Raw genomic sequence first — 18,062 nt, forward strand, 5'->3', positions numbered from 1 at the left:
TTGCTGCTGCATTCACTCCCACAGCTTCCTTCATATGGAAATCAGGGAATAAATTAGCAGGCATCCCGCTAAGAAAGAGAAAGGGGGAGATTGAAAGCACGAGGCTGGGGAATGACGTGTTGAGCTGGACATCTGATGCCCCCTCTATAAATCCCTGTGCTCTGACAGGAGGAAGCAACAATACTCATGGCTGTGCTGAGTCACAGCGGCCTGCCGCACTAACCTCACCCTACTGAGTCAAACAAAGAGATGGCTCCATCGGTTGACTAGTCAAAATGAGGTACAGACCTCAGGTCAGGTCACAGATGCACTACATCAGCCTTCCAACTCCAACAGATGATTTTCCAGTCATTTCTTGAAACATAAAATCAGGACAAAGAATAGAGAGTGCAATGCTTTTTTTTAGGTTCATAATATTAATAATTCATTCTCCTCCCATTAATGCATCACTACAACAAAGACGGTGCACAATTGCATATGGCTTAATTGTGAAGGGGGAAGGAGCATCATCACACTTCTGCCTCCCCCCCAGCCGGAGTGTGGTAATGACAAAGGGCTGCGCTGGGAGCAAGCGTAGGACAAAGACCCTGAGCAGCTGGCTGCCCACAGAGACTGGGAGCAACACAGCACAGGCAGATGGGTTAGCCGGACAGATGCACCCTCACATTAGGGATGGGAAAGGGTGGGAGGGTGGGGGCGCCGAGGGAATATGTGGCCTTGGAACAAAAATGTAAATGATGAGACCCAGGTGATTCAAACTGCAAGTGTCCTTCAAGCAGGCACAGATATTTATCCCAAAAGCAGAACTTTGTACAGTCAGCACAATAACAGATGGAAAACTATGCTGATCACTTACAAATTAGTTTAACATGTAGCATATCATGATACTTGTACTAGAAATGATGTCAGGTACTATGAGCGACTCTGTATAACCAGACCTCTGCAGTGCAGTCTAGTAATATCGCTCGTAAGAACAGACCTGCCCCACTTTTGAGACCTGCATTGCCAGCTGAGGCTAAACTGAGATTTCCAGATGGACCTGCTTTGTCAGAAAAATCATTTGAGAAAACCATGGTGATATATGCCAAGAATAGAAAACAGAGACAAATTAAAAAGGGGGGATGCCCGTTGATTTAAGATCTGAAATGATAACTCATTTATATCTCTTTTCATAGGCTCAGCTGTGGCTGGTGACAAAGCAAACTGGTCACACTATCCAAAGCACAACATACAAAAAAAACATACTCTAATGCTTAAAGGCCATGGCATTCCCCTTTCAGCACCACTGTCTCAATGCATGGCCTGTTAAATGAGGAAAACACTAAATCTGAAGGATTAGTCTGCGTCACGCCTGCCAGCTCGCATGTGGGAAGAACCAAAAATCAAGAGAGCTGTTTTAATCTTTCACTTGAGGAAATTGCCCGAGGTTCGCTCTGCACATAAAGACCCCAGTCTCTCACAACTTTTTTATAACAGTAGTGAAAGTAGACTTTGTTCAGTAGACACGCCATCGCTGTACTGGGACATGGCATGCGGAGGGCAGCTCAGTCAAACTCAGACACGCGGGGAGGAGGGCAGAGGGAGTGTGAAACCGGTCGAGCTTGTAACCCACCTCCAGTGCTAGCTCCGTATTGAATGAGGTGCTGAGAGGTGGAAGCTGTGTGATGACAGGCCCAAGGATCCGGTCCCCTGCGCCAGAGCCTTCTCAGATGACATGGCTGTGCACTGGTGTATACTAATTACAGGCCCAGGTTAAATCTGTCAACAGTGTTGCAGTACTTATGTCACTCACAGTGTCAGGACCTGCCACTTGGCCATCTCTCAGAGCTGCCAAACAGAAACACCAGCAGTCAGCAATTCACAACTATCACCCGTACTGGCACCCAAGGTCTCTCTTGTGGACCTGCCAGAACCCCCCTGACCTCCACCTCCCTTAATTAGCCCAATTATGACAGCAGGATTCGAACAAAAGGAGAGAAGTGTTCAGCCAGATAACTTATTTAAAGCTAAACACTCCTTACACACGGCCTTGCCCAACCCAAAAGTAATTCTAGTTGGAGTGGAGCGATTCCTTATAAGGAGTCAAGGATCAGAAGGCTTTTGGCTCCAGGGCTTTGGAGTAGTTTCTGTTGTACACATGAGGGTGTGTGAAACAGCCTGCTGGTAAACATTAATCCTAAGGTACACTGACATGAGGAGTCAGCAGTCCTGCCTGTAAGAGCTCCTCAATGCAGATGATTATTTACTGTACACAAAACAAGGGGAAAAGGCTGCTACGCTAACAAAATAAAAACAGCTACGAGCATATTCAGTTGTTAACTTTTAGGTCTTTTAGTTTGCTTTTGTGTCAGTCCAAAAATGATCCCTCAGAGCCTTTTAATCACCACTGATGTGAGAACAACATCAAGATTCCCCCCTCAAACACCATCTAAAATATCTCAATGTAATTTGATCTTCTGAAATCATCTGTAATAAAAATATCACATGCATAATTGCAACCCAAGACGCATTACGCCTTTAAAAGGTCAACATTACACCCTTGCAAGGCAGCATTTTTGTCAGTATAGGATGAATCAGATTAGCCACAAACCGGTTTTCTATCAAAACTTTTAGGGTGATCGGCCTGTTGGGTAGGAAAACCAAAACTTAAGATCATTAAGATGGAAACTATTGATCATTCATGATCAAATGATATGAGTGAATGGAGAGGATATGCAGGGAGATTGTAGGAAAACAGTGGAATCTCAAAAATGTGTCATATCAGCCATCAGACCTAAAACCTAGCCAGTAGTGTGTATAAATGTGTTAGTAGCAAGTTTGCACTGCTACTGCTCATAAAAAAATCAAGAAGGACACAGACATTCATGTAAAATATCATTTCATAGTCTGTCCTCTGTGATGTTCACCTGCAATCAGTTGGTGACTAAAAAAGAAACACTAAAGCACAAAAAATGGCACCAAAGTAAGCCAAACAAAGTTACTGATTTCATTTCAGAACAAGTAATAAGAACAACCTATTGTTAGACTCTGACTGATGTGTTCTGTCAAAGCATGTAACGCAGTGCTAATCCATCATTAATCACCACAGGATGCACCAATAACTCACCTTGTGAAGAGGGAGAACGAGGAAAGCTCCGCCGCCACTGGCCTCGATAATTATGGCAACAAACTTGGGGTTGACTGCACAGAAGGAGCTGTCCCATGTGACCCTTGACACCCGAATATCATCGTAGCATTGGTCATTCTTCGCCGCCGCGCCAAAGACGTGACGGAATTTGCTCTGCCGTACAACTCGTCTCATATCTGTGCAAAGAGCGGAGAGGAAGATGTAACATATGCTTGTTAGAAAATGAACTCGAGACAGAGTGTTGAAATGAAGGCATCAGTGACTCGTTTAAAATCACAGTAACAAGATAGAGAACAAACATAGGAATCAAAACACGGTATATAGATACTTATGCTGTTTAAGAGATGTGAAAACTCAAGCCCTCCATTCACAAGCTTCAGCAAAGCTGCTGAAAAGAACTGAGATCAGATTTAAGCTGTTCTGCGATGGCAGATGTGTTTTTCTCTCTCACTCCTACAGTGTTTTCTTACAAACCATTACTATACGCTACCAATTCCGTTCTGCCGTCTGCCGTTTCAAAGATAAGTATTACTACATACCACTGATGACACATTTTAGAAAGAGGCCAGATACTACGGCAGAGAGACCTTCCTACATCCTCGGTTCTGTTGGGTAACAGATCATCTCAAGCTAAAACAAGCCCCTTGAAAGGCTAACTTTTATCTACCATCCACTGTGTAGATTCTTTTTACCCTTGGAATCAAGTCTTACTTTAATCATCTACTTAAATGAGCAATACTGTACAATGGAGTTCATTAATAATCTTTATTACTGTGTGACACACTATGTATTGTGATGAGCATTTCCAACAAGGAATTGATCCCCAAGAAAAGTTGTACAAAGTCACTCATTACCAAGCATAAAAAAACCCACCTAAACTGTGTAAAATTCACAAGGTATTTGATTTGTTCAGTTTACACAAAGACACAGCTCAGGAATAATAAACAAAAACAGGAAAAAACAAAACAAACATACTTCATGTGACTCTTTTCACAGTCGAGTTGTTTCTTTTCATCTTCAGCAGTGCCTGATTTTAAACATCTGAAATGCTAACACGCTTTCCTTGTGGTTTAGTTAGAAAGAGCTGCTTCCAAAGGAAAATAGGACATACCCAAACCAAACAAAAACAGACTTTGTAGCTGGTTCAGCTAAATCTTCACCAAGACAAGAATCTGCTGGCAGACACGGAGCTCTGGAAAACAAGCCCATTCAAAAGCTACGAGTCCATGAGCTCTGTGCTTACAATAACAGACCTCTTCCAAAGATAATAGAAAAGCTGCCCAGTTTCAGATAAAGGACCAGAGCTAAGGTCCAAGCTAACCTACAACCTCAAGAAAGACAAAAGCTTGTAAGTACCATCGGGTATGTGAAACTCCTCATCTCAAACTTTATTTTTCCCAAAGAACATGGTAGCAATTTGCCAGCCTGAATCACCAACATGATGAAATCACAGCACAGGATGTGGGACTTGTTTTGGAGGTGGTTTCCATTGTGTGTCTGTGTGCGTGTGTGAGAAAGAGGGAGAGCGAGAAAGAGAGAGGGCTGGAGGGAAAGACAGAGTGAGTGAGACACGCATGTTTCTGACAGGACAATGATCACAACACAAGCAGGAAGTTCTTCCTGTCGGGATGTGGGAGTGTCTTCACAGCCAGACTGTAAAACATGAAACACACTACACAGATTGTGGGGGTTTTTTTGGTTCCAGACATGGACTGTTGCCTAAAGGAGTCATTTAAAGACACTTAAGTGTTAATCTGTCTTATATTTGGATTTTCCAGTTTTCATGAGTTACATAAGAGTCTCTAAATCCTCCTTTAGACTCATCTGGTTCAGAAGTGCATTTGTCGAGGAAACTAAATTTGATTACTGCTGGAAAGGCTGACACAGACCAAGAGCAAACCACTGGCAACCCATTATGATTGAACAGTCTCAAGAAATAAATTATAGTTTAAAAAGACACTAAAATTAATTTTAAGGGCAGAAAAGGATCCTTTGACAAATATGTTTGATGGTTAATATACTCCAATTTGACAGCAAGTAAGTGACAGCCAAGAACAAAGAAGTAGTTCCTCCTTACAGTAATGCGATGGTAGCCTGGGGAAATACTCAACAAGGTCAACTTTGTAAAGAGGAGAGAGGACTGTTTGCTTCCCTTTTGAGCTGTAAATGTGTCACATTATTCGGTTGGAAAAGAAGCTACATGTTAACTCCTAAATCAGCTACCTGTCGAGTGGGAGGAACAGGGTCAGAAAACATCCAAACTCAGTTTCTAACGGTGCCTCTTTCTTTATCACGGGAGGTTTACAACTTTTTACTCTGTTGACTGATTTTTGATTTACTGGTTTTTTTTACAAAATGTACAAGATTTTAAGGCCTTTCTTCTTAATTAATTTGACAAATAGAAGGCAGCTTCTCACAGTCTGGGCACTGATTTTAGGGTTATGTATCTGCAGAGATTACGAGCAGTCCTAAATGAGGAACTGTGTGTCCCATATGCATTAGACATGTTAGAAGTGATGGCATGTCTACCCTCGACACAATCCACTGATGCTGGTATATAAACTGCAGGGGAGAAAAGCCCTAGATGTTTGAACAATTTACTCATTCTCCTGGCAAATGTATACAGACTGTACCTTGAGCGTGACGTGGTACAGTACAAGAAGTGTTTGGTGAACACAGTGGTGGTAGCAGACAACCAACATTATCGCACATTAGTTGTAGTTATTCAGTTGATCAAATATGGAAAGAAACCCTTCATGGGATTCAAAGAAAGTTTAATTTGGCTTATGTAAAAAATTGAATATTTGTCGCCTGTTTGACAGGCTAATTTTTGGCCACTGAAGCTGATCAATTAAAGCAAGTCCCTACTGTTCGTCTAATGGAACCACGCTCTCTCTTGGCTAGAGTGAGTACCTGTTTCCTTAAAAGGAAGGAGTTAAAAAGGGGCCAGCAGAGCAATAACTGACTCATGAGGCTAATTTCAGTTCATAGAAATCAAAGTAGATATAATAACATCTAACCACTCCTATGTTGTAACTTAAGTGATGGTATCTAACAATTATTTAGATTACAATGCATGATAAGATAGACTGAAGATGTGTCTGTGTAAAAAATAAACATGGCTGACTGGCTGGAATATGGCGTCTGTCATGGTCCTCTTCTGCCCATCATCAATGCTGTCCTCTATGTATCTAAAATGGTAGGGCTGCAGAGTATGGCAAAATTAGAATCGCAATTATTTTTATTTTAAAATGATGACTCTGTAATTATTGTTTGAGAGTTGCTACATTAACATGGATTTAGAGAGATGGTAGGAGGCGAGACTGATATTTTAGTGGACATGGCTGGATGATAAAATTAGATACAGAAAGACAGACAGCATTGCCATCCAAGATTAAAATACATCAAACTTTTTGCCATCCTCTTCTCTTATAGACCTGGGTATAACAACTTACTCTCGTCTGCAACAAGCAGATGCAGCAACAAATAAATCATCCAGAAGTAAGACACACAGTTTTGTACAAGGCTAAATAAATAAATAAAAAAGTTCAGGAAAAATTCACTTTATGCCGCTGGCAGTTGCATGGGTGTTTGGTTGGCTGCAATCTATCACTTAGACATGTTTAGCAACACAGACATGCTGCTTAGCAACATCAGGGAAATACCAACCAGGAAAAGAAACACAACATAACACTAAAAACACAAACTAATGTCTTAAAAGGTTACTTATAGTGTCAAAATGCAAACATCTGTTAAATGTGGTTATAACTATGTTTGAAATTTGTCCTTGCCATGCGAAACCAGACAATTTAATGTGTTCAGGTTTCTCTACCAGATTTTAGTCTGAAAACATCCACTGACGATGGACTGTGCCGAGCAGCTGGAAGCCAGACTGCTCAGCAAACCAGTGGAAGAGGTTTAGATGATAACAAGCAGAGCTGAGTTGGGAGTTTTTACTGAGCTCTGATTCACTGCCTTTTAACTACTGAAGAATTGTTTTGGCGTTGTAGGAATAAACTAAAGCATGTCTGCATGGTCATTTTTCAACTGATATGTAAACATATTATGGCAGACTTATTAAGGTGAAATGTGCCTTTTACCAAATTACCACCCTGTCTTTCCATGGTGGCAAAACCTTAAGCCCACCTGTCAAGTGCAGAACAGCTTCATGATGAAGTTATCGGTTTATGGGATAAAGGCTGATCAAATCATCATCAGTGTCACTTGTATTGATGCAACCCCATCCATGCTAATGATATCAAGCCTTGCCATTTCTCTCTTCTGAGGGTCTGGTGGCTCTTGGCTCTCTTAATTTGCAGCAGAATAGTACATTGTTTAATGCAGGAGAGATGTGCTGTTTTATCACCACAATAGTGTGACTAGACTAGACAAAACAATCACTGCATTCTTGAGGTCAGTCTGGGTCTGCACAAAGATCCCCAGTCACACACTCCTTTAGCTCAAAAAACAGCAGGAAATGTTAAATATCATGTGTTACTGTTAAACAACAAAACACTCCGAAGAACAAATCAGGGCAGTGACACTCTATACAAAAGTAAAGAATTATAAAAGACATAAATGTTAGCTCAACATGTACCTGATACAGTTTATGTTGTCTGTGCTTTTGTACAACATGTGCTTATTTTTTGTTAAACTAGATTACACACACTGGATATGAAATCTTTATGGAGAGAGGGATGAGCTCTATCAGTGTTAACACTGAAGGTTAGAGCAGACTGGGTGAGGCTGCAGCTGGGTTTCTGGTGACTAAGTCTGGTGTGTGTGGTGGCTGTGTGTGCCAACAATCCTTTCAGGAAAAATATCTCAATTTCTTAGTCACTGGATGCTCACTCTTGTTAGAAACAGTTTTTCCCATCGAAACATGTGGTAAGACTGAGAAGAAAAGAACATATGGCTTCATTTTCGCAGGAAAATCTTATTTTTGACAAAAGTGGGTAATTTCCCTTCTGGAAATATACATGTATGTCACCACTGCACCTGCATGGAAACCAATTTCTATAATGCTCAAGTCCTGGATTACGACCCAAATCAGACAAGCTGAAAGTTACTCTAACACAATAACAAACCTGAAATCATATTAAACACTCAGGACTCAATCAACACCAACGTAAGAGCTACACATGACATGACATCTGTTAGGCCCAACAGATAGAAATCCCTACATGGTTTTAAACAAATCTGACCTCTGGGAGAGATAAATCCTAACAATTTAAAGCACTCAGCGCTTCTGTAAGAGATACATCTTATCCATGCCACACAAATGCCAAACAAAAAACAATCCTTTATCCAGCAGGACTCTTACGTAAGGACATCATTTTCCCTGAAACAAATAAGTCTACAAAGAGACCGGGGACAACAGGAAATGATGCTGTGGATCATTTTTGTTGACATGTATAATGGACCAACTGACAAGCAGAGCTGTCCTGATCCCTCTATTGTCTTTGATTTTAGTGAAGTGAAGTTGCAGCAGGACTGAGCTGAGATGTTGAACAGTGCTAACGAAAACAACTACCTGAATGACAAGCTGAATTTTTGTCAAATTTAAAACTCTAAATAATATAGGAGCTTAATAAAAGCAACACTCTATCATATATCAATTATTAATTGTTCAGGTTTTTTTTTTTAACCAAACACTACTGTCACAATGATCACGACTTACGATTTATTTGTCACATTGTCAGCAGGGGTTTTGCTCAGGCAGTAAAGGTTTGGCACCAGTCTGACAGCTTCAGACTTACCAGAAAGAGACAGGCACACACCTTGGGGGAATCCGGTGCAACTCAGTGACAGTCACTGAGATTTACAGCTCACTGATCCAGCCCTAATTCAAGCAAAAAGAATCTGTTGGGCAGATCAGATGAAAGGAAAGCCGTATACCTTATTGCCTCCTGAGCCAGCAGAGCTGACCCTGATGTGCAGAGACAGAAGGAGGACCCCACAGCCTGAGGGAAGGACCGACAGGAAATAGGACCAGTGTGACACAGTTTTAAGCCTTCTCTGCATTCCTCATATCAGTTTACATCTGCCAATTCTGCTGAGGAAATGCGTCTTATACTTCAAGTGAGGGTCTAATACGATCGCTTAGTCTGACCATTCTTTCAGATGAAAAAATACCTGGAACAGGTGTGCTTCTCCTTGTAACATCGCTAAATGGCAACTTGTCATAAGTCAGTAGTATACAACAATAGAAAATCCTACATTTTAAGAACAAAGCCCAACGTTCATTATCACCTTTTATGTTTTTCTAACTATCTCACACCTACGTCACAGTACAGACTGCTGCCTTCCATTAAACCAGGGGGAAATTGTTTTGCACTGACATAAGACTGCAAAACAGTTACAGAGAGGAAACAAGTCAAAAAAAAAAAAAGGTTAGCTAGGGCTCATGTTTGCTCTGTGTGCCACAATGTCCGTCCTATAACATCTCTTATAACCGAATTACTGGAACAACAAACATGTTTTTGTCACTTGATCTCAGTAATTTAACACTAAGATCAATGAAGCATTAGAACACTCATCCGGAAGAATTAAATTTCACTGCTTACTTTGCGCTCCTGAGAGGACCCTTTTATTGGAACATGCACTCTTTTGAAGGTGACTGTATAGAGATTTTGGAGCATGTGAATAAAGCATGTAGGATTAATACACATCCTCAGAGGCAGGAGACATTACACTCCCTATCCCTGCCACTTTCAGTTATGTTCACACATTCCAATTAAAACATGGGGCCACCCCATTCTGTCAACAGCAATTTGTCCTCAAACTGGTTTTTAATTTACAGACCTCATAGACAATACATTTATCACGTTTTATTGCGTCACCCTGAAGATACAGCTGTATAAAATAAATTGTTTTGTCAGAGGAAAAATGAGCAATGTCTGAGGATGAGATTCGCCAAACAGCTTATGCTATGGAAAATATAATAGCACATTATGCACGTTTAATGGCTCTGTGAAACCCAAATATAATGGCTTATCCTGGACAATTGGTAAATAAGGTAAAGTGAACATTTCTGTCCATGGCACCTGTACCGACAGCCTTAATACCTTTCCACCACCTTGTTGTTGGGATGCAGAACTGTCCCTGATGCTCTGCTTTTCATGGTGCACAGATGACTGAGATGTGACATAACGTGAAAATCCCAAGCACAAAATGGGATGAGCCGGTGCAGGAGAGGGAGGGGCAGCAGAATTATGACAAAGCCTAAACTGTCTCCACAACAGTTATATCAGAATAAGCGTACACTGTGTACTACTGGTTACTACATGTGTGGAAGTACCTCCACTTCTATTCCAGAAGCTATTTACATCTTCTATATAGAATTTTCTGCAAACTATGGCCCTATGAAATAAATTTTTCTCAAGATTTAAATCATATTTTTCCCCAAATTCGGTTCATTATAAAAGGCCCATTTTGTCATCAGAAAGAATATTTTAAACTTGTGCCAATATCAATTAAGCAATAAAAAATAAAAACCTGTAATGTCTTCATGTGGACGTTGATTATGATTATCTTTCTTTGGATTCACATTTATGCACCTTTGAGGTTTGCAGGGTTCTGACCAGTGACTGATTTTTTCCAGGAATGTCGACTGAACACTCAGTTTGTATTACCTAGCAATACTGCAAATGCAAGGGATTTCATACCATTGGATCAATAACTCATTTAGCAAAATACAGACTTTACAGACAATTTATTTAAATGAAAATCTATGAGATTATAGCTTTAACTTAAACTCAGTAGCTGCTGCACTAAATAACACTTGAAACACTAAGGTCAACACTTCCAGATATTTGTCTCATTTGTGCCGTTAATCTCAAAAATGGCATGTAGTGTACAGCTCAGGTCACTGTGGATACATGTAATCAGCAAATAAAACAAGGCCTAACCCTGTTTCCCAACAAGTCTTATCTGCTACATGGTTGGTTTAGCAATTCCTGTATTTGTTGGTGCATTTCATCACTGTGGTTATTGCAGACTTCCCTGCAGTGTGGCTTTCTATGATTGTACTGGTAGCTACAGTCCAGATCAGTGCTGGTTATGTATAAAGAAAACTACACACCTTAGAAAAACAGTAGGCTCATACTCCCATCTTACATGGTGGATACAGCATCTGATAAATGTATTCTACAGTACCTATAGATGTTATAGTGTCAGAAAGTTTCATATTGGAACTGAAGAGGTTCAACAGCAATGCAACAGACTTTTCTTTCCCACACTTTGCTGGCCATGCCGCCCCTCGCTGCCACTACACACACACACACACACACACACACACAAACCAATGATGTCGCCTCATTGCTCTCCATACACTGGCTGCCTTTTGCCTTTTGTCACCAAGACCGCATGAGACGCCACCTAAATCCCCTTCCTGTAACCAAGGCCACGGACCACCATTGTAATCAGATTCCAGCTACATTCCAGTGCTTTTTGCAACAATGAGATAAGGTGGTGTTTTTTCACCTCTCTCCAACCCCAAGTGACCATGCAGCCTGTGCTCTGCTCGATTCAAATACTACTGGAACGCAACATATTACGCACCAGTGTTTCAAGGAATGTTTATGTATTCTTTTATACTTTCCAGAGGAAATGGGATTTGCAGACACAAGAGAAATTTGGCTCAAAGTTATAAATAGTGATTAGTAACTTAAAGACAGAACCAATTACCTACTTCAGTCAAATTCCTCTAGCATAAGGGTTGTGTACATTTATCAGTAAGATTATGTGTTCAAGACATTTACAGATGACAATATTTCAACACCAGCAGCCAAAAGCTGAGGTTTTGCCAACTTCCCCATTCCAAAAACAGGAAAAGCAGAAATAGCTTAATATGTCAGTAAATGTGTGTTTTCAGTGTGATGCTGAGCATGCTTAAATTGTACTCCAGCACAGACCCCCTTCCCAACTCTGTATCAATCTCACATGTGCTGTGAGACTTAAGAGAGTTAAAGTTTAAAAGGGACCTCTTTAAATCTCATAAAATAACTCGCATCAGGAAAAGCGCTCGTCTTTATGAGTGTTTGTGTGCATGGCTATTACTTTAGTATTTTCAGCAAAACAAACTGATCATATCACCTCTGCCTAAGTTTTCACTTGCACCTCTGCTAGCAGATGGTTAACACAACGGACACAATGGGCACAACAATAGGAGGAATCAGAGAAACCCTGCCGATTCAATAATAAAAAAACTCTTTATGTTTCAGCCTAAAAGTACAAAGCTCTTCCCTTCCTCTTCCCGATTAGCTACTTCCCCCTCCCCCCAATGAGCAATGCACAAACCACTGCTCCATTTCAACAGATGTTGTCAGCTGTGGCGGGACACACCGATGGAAGTAATAGCATTAGTCTCTGTGCATCCACTGGATTTTCTAGCTACAGAGCATTACAATGCTGAAAAGGATTCAATGCATTTGAACATCTTGGATTGAGATTTCAAGCAAAACCAACAAACTTATTAGGCTATTTCTAAGGACATAGATAGAGGGGAAATCATATAGTTAACTATATATGTAAAATAAACAAGCAGATATCCAACAAGCTAAGATAGACAGCTATTTAGATATATATACGTAACATACTAAATTGTGGCATGTTAAACAAAGAGAACCCACTGTCTGTGGGCTGTGTGTCTACCATCTAAGCGTAAGCGGCACAGATTTAGACATTAGATCCTCTTCATGGCCAGACTAGTCCAAACAAACAAACAAACACTCTAATATGCTTAGCAGGTGGTTAATGAGATGTGCCTTAGTACCTGTCCTTAGAAAAAAAAAGACTGGGCTTCTTGTCTGGAACCACATCAAAACCATGAAGTAAAGAAAAAAAGTCAGAAGAATCTTAAAGTTGTTGCATGTCAGTCTGAAAGTTTCTCAAAGAGCGTGGACAAGAGATAACATCTTGCACAGACAGGACTGGACACAAACTGTGGTATGTCAGAAATGTTAAAAGAATGCAATCTTTGAGTTGCAGAGTTGACCAGACGATTAGCTGCTTTCCACAGAATGCCGATTATTCCAGCAGACTGATATTAAAGCTTACTTTAACAGGGGATATATCAACTTAAGCTACTTTCTATCTAATGTACACATTACTAAAGTCTGAAAGTCTACTATTTAACAGTTTCAGCACAATAATGAACGGTGGCTTGAGATGGCCAGCGGGGAACAGTTGCATTCAACTAGACACACATAAACTCTGATGAGAAATCTGTAATGCATACTGTGATTATACATCGATCAGCCATGACACTATGACCACTGACAAGTGAAATGAATAGCATTGATTATCTTGGTACAGTGGCACCTGTCAGTGGGTGGAGTAAGTTGGGCAGCAAGTGAACATTTTGTCCTCAAGGTTGATCTGTTGGAAGCAGGGAAACTAGGCAAGTGTAAGGATGTGAGCAGCTTTGACAAGGGCCAAATTGTGATGGCTAGGCTGGGTCAGAGCATCTCCAAAACAGCAGCTCTTGTGGGGTGTTTCCAGTCTGCAGTGGTCAGTACCAAAAGTGGTACATGGAAGGAAAACTGGTGAATCAGCGACAGAGTCATGGGCAGCCAAGGCTCATTGATGCACGTGGGAAGAGAAGGCTGGCCTGTGTGGTCCGCAACAGAAGAGCTTCTGTAGCTCAAACTTCTGAAAAGGTTAATGCTGGTACTGAGAGAAAGGTGTCAGAACACACAGTGCATGGCAGTTTGTTGCATATGGGGCTGCGTCTCCGCAGACCGGCCAGGGTGCCCATGTTGATGGGCAATAGGCACGTCAGCATCAGAACTGGACTACGGAGCAATAGAAGAAGGTAGTCTGACGAATCTGACGAATCACTTTGTCTTTGACATCATGTAGATGGCCAGGAGCATGTGCATCGCTTACCTGGGGAAGACATGGCACCAGGATGCGCTATGGGAAGTAGGCAAGCTGGTGAAGGCAGTGTGATGCTCTGAGCAATGTTCTGCTAGGAAGCATTTGACATGTACCACCTACCTAAACATTGTTGCAGACCAAGTACACCACCTCAAGGGAATAGTATTCACTAATGGCAGTGGCCTCTTTCAGCAGCATAGTGCGCCCTGCCACACTGCAAGAATGGTTCAGGAACAGTTTGAGGAACACGACAATGAGTTCAAGGTGTTGACTTGGCGTCCAAATTCCCCAGATCTAAATCCAATCGAGCATCTGTGGGATGTGCTGGACAAACAAATCTGAACCATGAAGGCCCCACCTCGCAACTTACAGGATTTAAAGGATATGCTGCTTACGTCGTTGTGCCAGGTACCTCCAGAGGTCTAGTGGAGTCCATACATGGCGGGTCAGGGCTATTTTGGCAGTAAAAGGGGGGCCTACACAATATTGGGTAGGTGGTCATAATGTTATGGCTGATTGGTGTAAATCCTAATGATCTTCCTGTAATGGATTCAAAACGGGGAAAAAAATGCACCCAAGATTTCACCACAGCCTGAACCAGCTTGCTGTGCTGCAGATAATAGGAACCAAAACTCCTTCACATCATTCGCTTAGTTTCCCTCTGCTTCCTGACCCACTTCCTCACTCAGTTCAGCCATAGGAAGGCAGGCTACGCACTTCTAAAGACCTTGTACCGCAGCACAACCAGCAGAGGCTGATGCGTCTGGAATGGTTAACAAGCCCAAACACAGCTGTTGTACGGTTGACTGTCGACCCTGGGGTCACTCTGTCAGCCTTCACCTGCTCTGCATCCCTCAGCGAGTCTCCAAATCCTGTGACTGAAAAGCTGATTACACATGAAGGCTGGGTAACCAAGTTCAAGAAAGGGACCAAATATGCAAATCATGCTGCCCTTTTGGCACACTGACCACAGCCATTACAAATCCAACTTGCCTATTGTCATGAGCAGGCAAATCGGCTGGTGGGTCGCACAAAGGACTACTTTGGGTCAAGTCCTTCAACTGTAGAAAGACTATTTAGGACCACCAAGTGATGAGAGGGGCATCGTTAATGATTCCTATACAAGCTTAATTTTCGATACACTCCTTTCCCGGAATGGTATGGTATTAGAGAATCATATTACTCACAGCTTAAGGCAGATCCTTTACAGGCGAGGGTAATTCATAATGATCAATTAATCATCTGAGGGACTAAAAATTGACTTAATCATAGGGTTAGTCATTTTACAAAAGTGCTAAATACTTTAAGTTTAAGCAACTCATATGTGAGCATTTGCAGCAGTTATCTGTTTTCGAATCAGTTAAGTTTATTATGCATGGGCTTTTGGACTGATTGTCCAAACAGATTAGAATAAAAAATGATAGATCCATAACTCAATAATAGAAATAATTTTAAGTGACAGCCCTACTTATGACACACTTCAAGATTACATATCTATGTCATAACATTCATTATTAACGTGTCAACATAATTTAATTACGATAATACGGCCGAGCTGTGGAAACAGTCCATGTCTATGCACTCATTAATGAGTGATACAAGAGAGGGTTGAGGTGAACACATTCTGCATATTTTCATACTAATGGTTCTCCACGTGTTATGGCCAAACAACCAGAGCTGGTTGTGGACACACTGAGCATGCTTTTGGGTAACATTTATATTTGCTACCATTGAAGCAGGTACAGTTAGACTCATATGACAATTTTCTACTAATCTTCCATGTGTTAGAGGGTTAAATCTGAACCTGGCATCTGGATGAATATTGCGGATATTGCATTTTAATTAATGGGGGAAATTGTCTTAATGATAAATAACTGTCTGTAAATTAACGAGTTAATTCTAGGATGTTTGCATGTTTGGAGCCCATTGTTCTCCTTGTAGAGTCTATATGAACAGTCAGGGTGCCACGGGCCAGGGCGCGGTTGTGCTGCCTGCACCTCCGTGTATGTGGATCTATCGTTTCGGAGATAAGTTTTCCTGCCACACTAGGGTTAGCTACCCCACCCCGTTCCGTAACGTTCAACAGCACATTTGATGTCGTAAATTATCCATGGAACCCAACCAACACCAGAATGCACAAAACTAAACTAGAAAACAGCATTTCTTTGGTTATCGATAAGAAACTTAAGTCATTGTCAGTTAACTGCTGTTAACGGCTAGCGCTAGCTTAAAAACATTCTACAGACTGTCCCAATTCATTTTAGCTAGCGCGTGCACTTTCCTGTCTGGATGGTGTGACGTTAGGTGGACAAACGAAAAACATTCCAACCCTTTCAATGAAGGGAAACAACCGTAAGTATGTTCAACAATCCGATGAATCTGTAACATACCTTCTGAGAGGAAAATGAAAGTATTCCCGAGAGCCGAATGATATAACAGATCCCAACGCGTATCCCACTTGATTCCTCCCTCTGCCGGAGCCGCTGCTGTGCTGCTGCTGACACCGCTCGCGCTGCCTGCTCCTTCCCTACTCTGCCACTAGACCCGCCCCTTGATTTTGCATGGCGAGCCCTGAGTGGATCAGCGGCCTTTAACAGACAGCGGTAATAGCCAATAAGATCGTCTTTTGTTTGGCTAACAGGGAACAACACTCATGCCTCCTTTCTTTAGGCAACAGCAAAAATCACCATCAATTGTGAGTTTGCGATGTCTTTCGGCATTTAAACTGTGGTGTACTCTTATATTATATTATAATCATATTGTTTAGGAAAGAGTCATTTTACTTACACAAAATACGTACCAATTAATAGGATTTATGTAGTTCTTTTGCATTCTAATCACTCATGTTACAGTATTAAGAGAAGACTAAATGTTTAAAGATGACACATAATACAGGGGGCAATCAGGGTGAGGCAATAACAACTGTGTCTGTAGAGTGTGTGTTTATGTATGCACATGTGATAGAAATGGAGTGAATATATTGATTCTAGATACAAGAATATAATCAAGTGTGTATGGCTCGTGTTTATATTTGAGAAAGTCATTTTTTGATTTGACACTTAGACTTTTTAGGCAGGCTGCTTCCATTGTCCATGAATAAAGGCATTAATACACAGTCCGTGATATAAGCAGTAAAACAACAGAACATTGTTATATAACGTGACTGTTCCAGATATCATTTTATAATATCAAAAATCTATTTCAAGAACACAATGTACCACAATGTAGTGTATTTCAGTGCCACAAGATGGCGTTATTTTACAAACACAGCGTGATGCAGACTTTTGACAGAAAAAAACAGCTGTGTTCCATCATCCTGTCTATTTTTTCTTCATCGTCCATCAGTGTCGCACATGAGGGTTGATGCAAGTGTTTGTGGTGAATCTGGCAGCCCTAATTCTAGTGGTTCACAGGCCAGGAAAGCAGGCTTCATTGGTGAATTGTCGTTTCAATTATGAATGACTCACTGATTGATTTACCTGACGGCCTCAATGTGTTCTGCACTATGCACACTTTCTACAGTCATACTACATCTGATACATCTACATCTACATCAGTGTGTATGTTGCATTCAACCAGAAAGCTTTCCTACCTTTTCTAATTGATGGCTTCCTCTCGACTGCCTTCTCCGGGGATTTCTGGGCAGAGTCGAAGGCCGCCTTCATCTGTGCCACCTTCACAGACTGGCCCTGCTCATCACACTTGACTTCAGCTGGCTTGGGTCGGTCCTGGTGCTGCAGCTTTTCATGCAGCTGAATGGACTCTTTAATGAGTTCAGAGACAGGCCTGGATCTGGGACTGCTGTGGGATTTATCTCTCTTCACGACTGTGTCGCCTCTCTCTTCTCCAGGGTTTTTATCAGGTTGGTCTTGCAGTTTATTTTCTGCGTTAAGTGTCATATGAAGGTCCTGCTTCATGCCTGCGGTGAGCTGGTGGCTTACCTCTGAGATGTCTGTGCGGGCACCCACAGCTGGTGCAGCAGTGTCCACGGCGGAGTCCTTCACCTCCTTCTTCCTCACAGATTGAGCCTCCGAGCATGTAGAGCCAGATGACT

General features: G+C 41.5%; 1 protein-coding gene across 1 annotated transcript in view; it reads right to left on the reverse strand.

The window, feature by feature from the left end:
• coro1ca (coronin, actin binding protein, 1Ca) overlaps window positions 1-16,482 on the reverse strand; it is a 30,775-nt gene extending 14,293 nt beyond the window's left edge. Inside the window, exons 1-2 of the mRNA XM_069682645.1 lie at window positions 16,399-16,482; window positions 3,107-3,303 (exon numbers count right to left, since the gene is read on the reverse strand). Of these exons, the coding sequence (XP_069538746.1) occupies window positions 3,107-3,301 (195 nt within the window). The 5' untranslated portion in view covers window positions 3,302-3,303; window positions 16,399-16,482. The remainder of the gene's footprint in view (window positions 1-3,106; window positions 3,304-16,398) is intronic.
• Window positions 16,483-18,062: the final 1,580 nt, after the last annotated feature.

This window comes from Semicossyphus pulcher, unplaced genomic scaffold (genome assembly GCF_022749685.1).
Source record: "Semicossyphus pulcher isolate SPU_LCO1_2020_fin unplaced genomic scaffold, fSemPul1.0.p SCAF_6, whole genome shotgun sequence".
Classification (NCBI taxonomy): domain Eukaryota; kingdom Metazoa; phylum Chordata; class Actinopteri; order Labriformes; family Labridae; genus Semicossyphus; species Semicossyphus pulcher.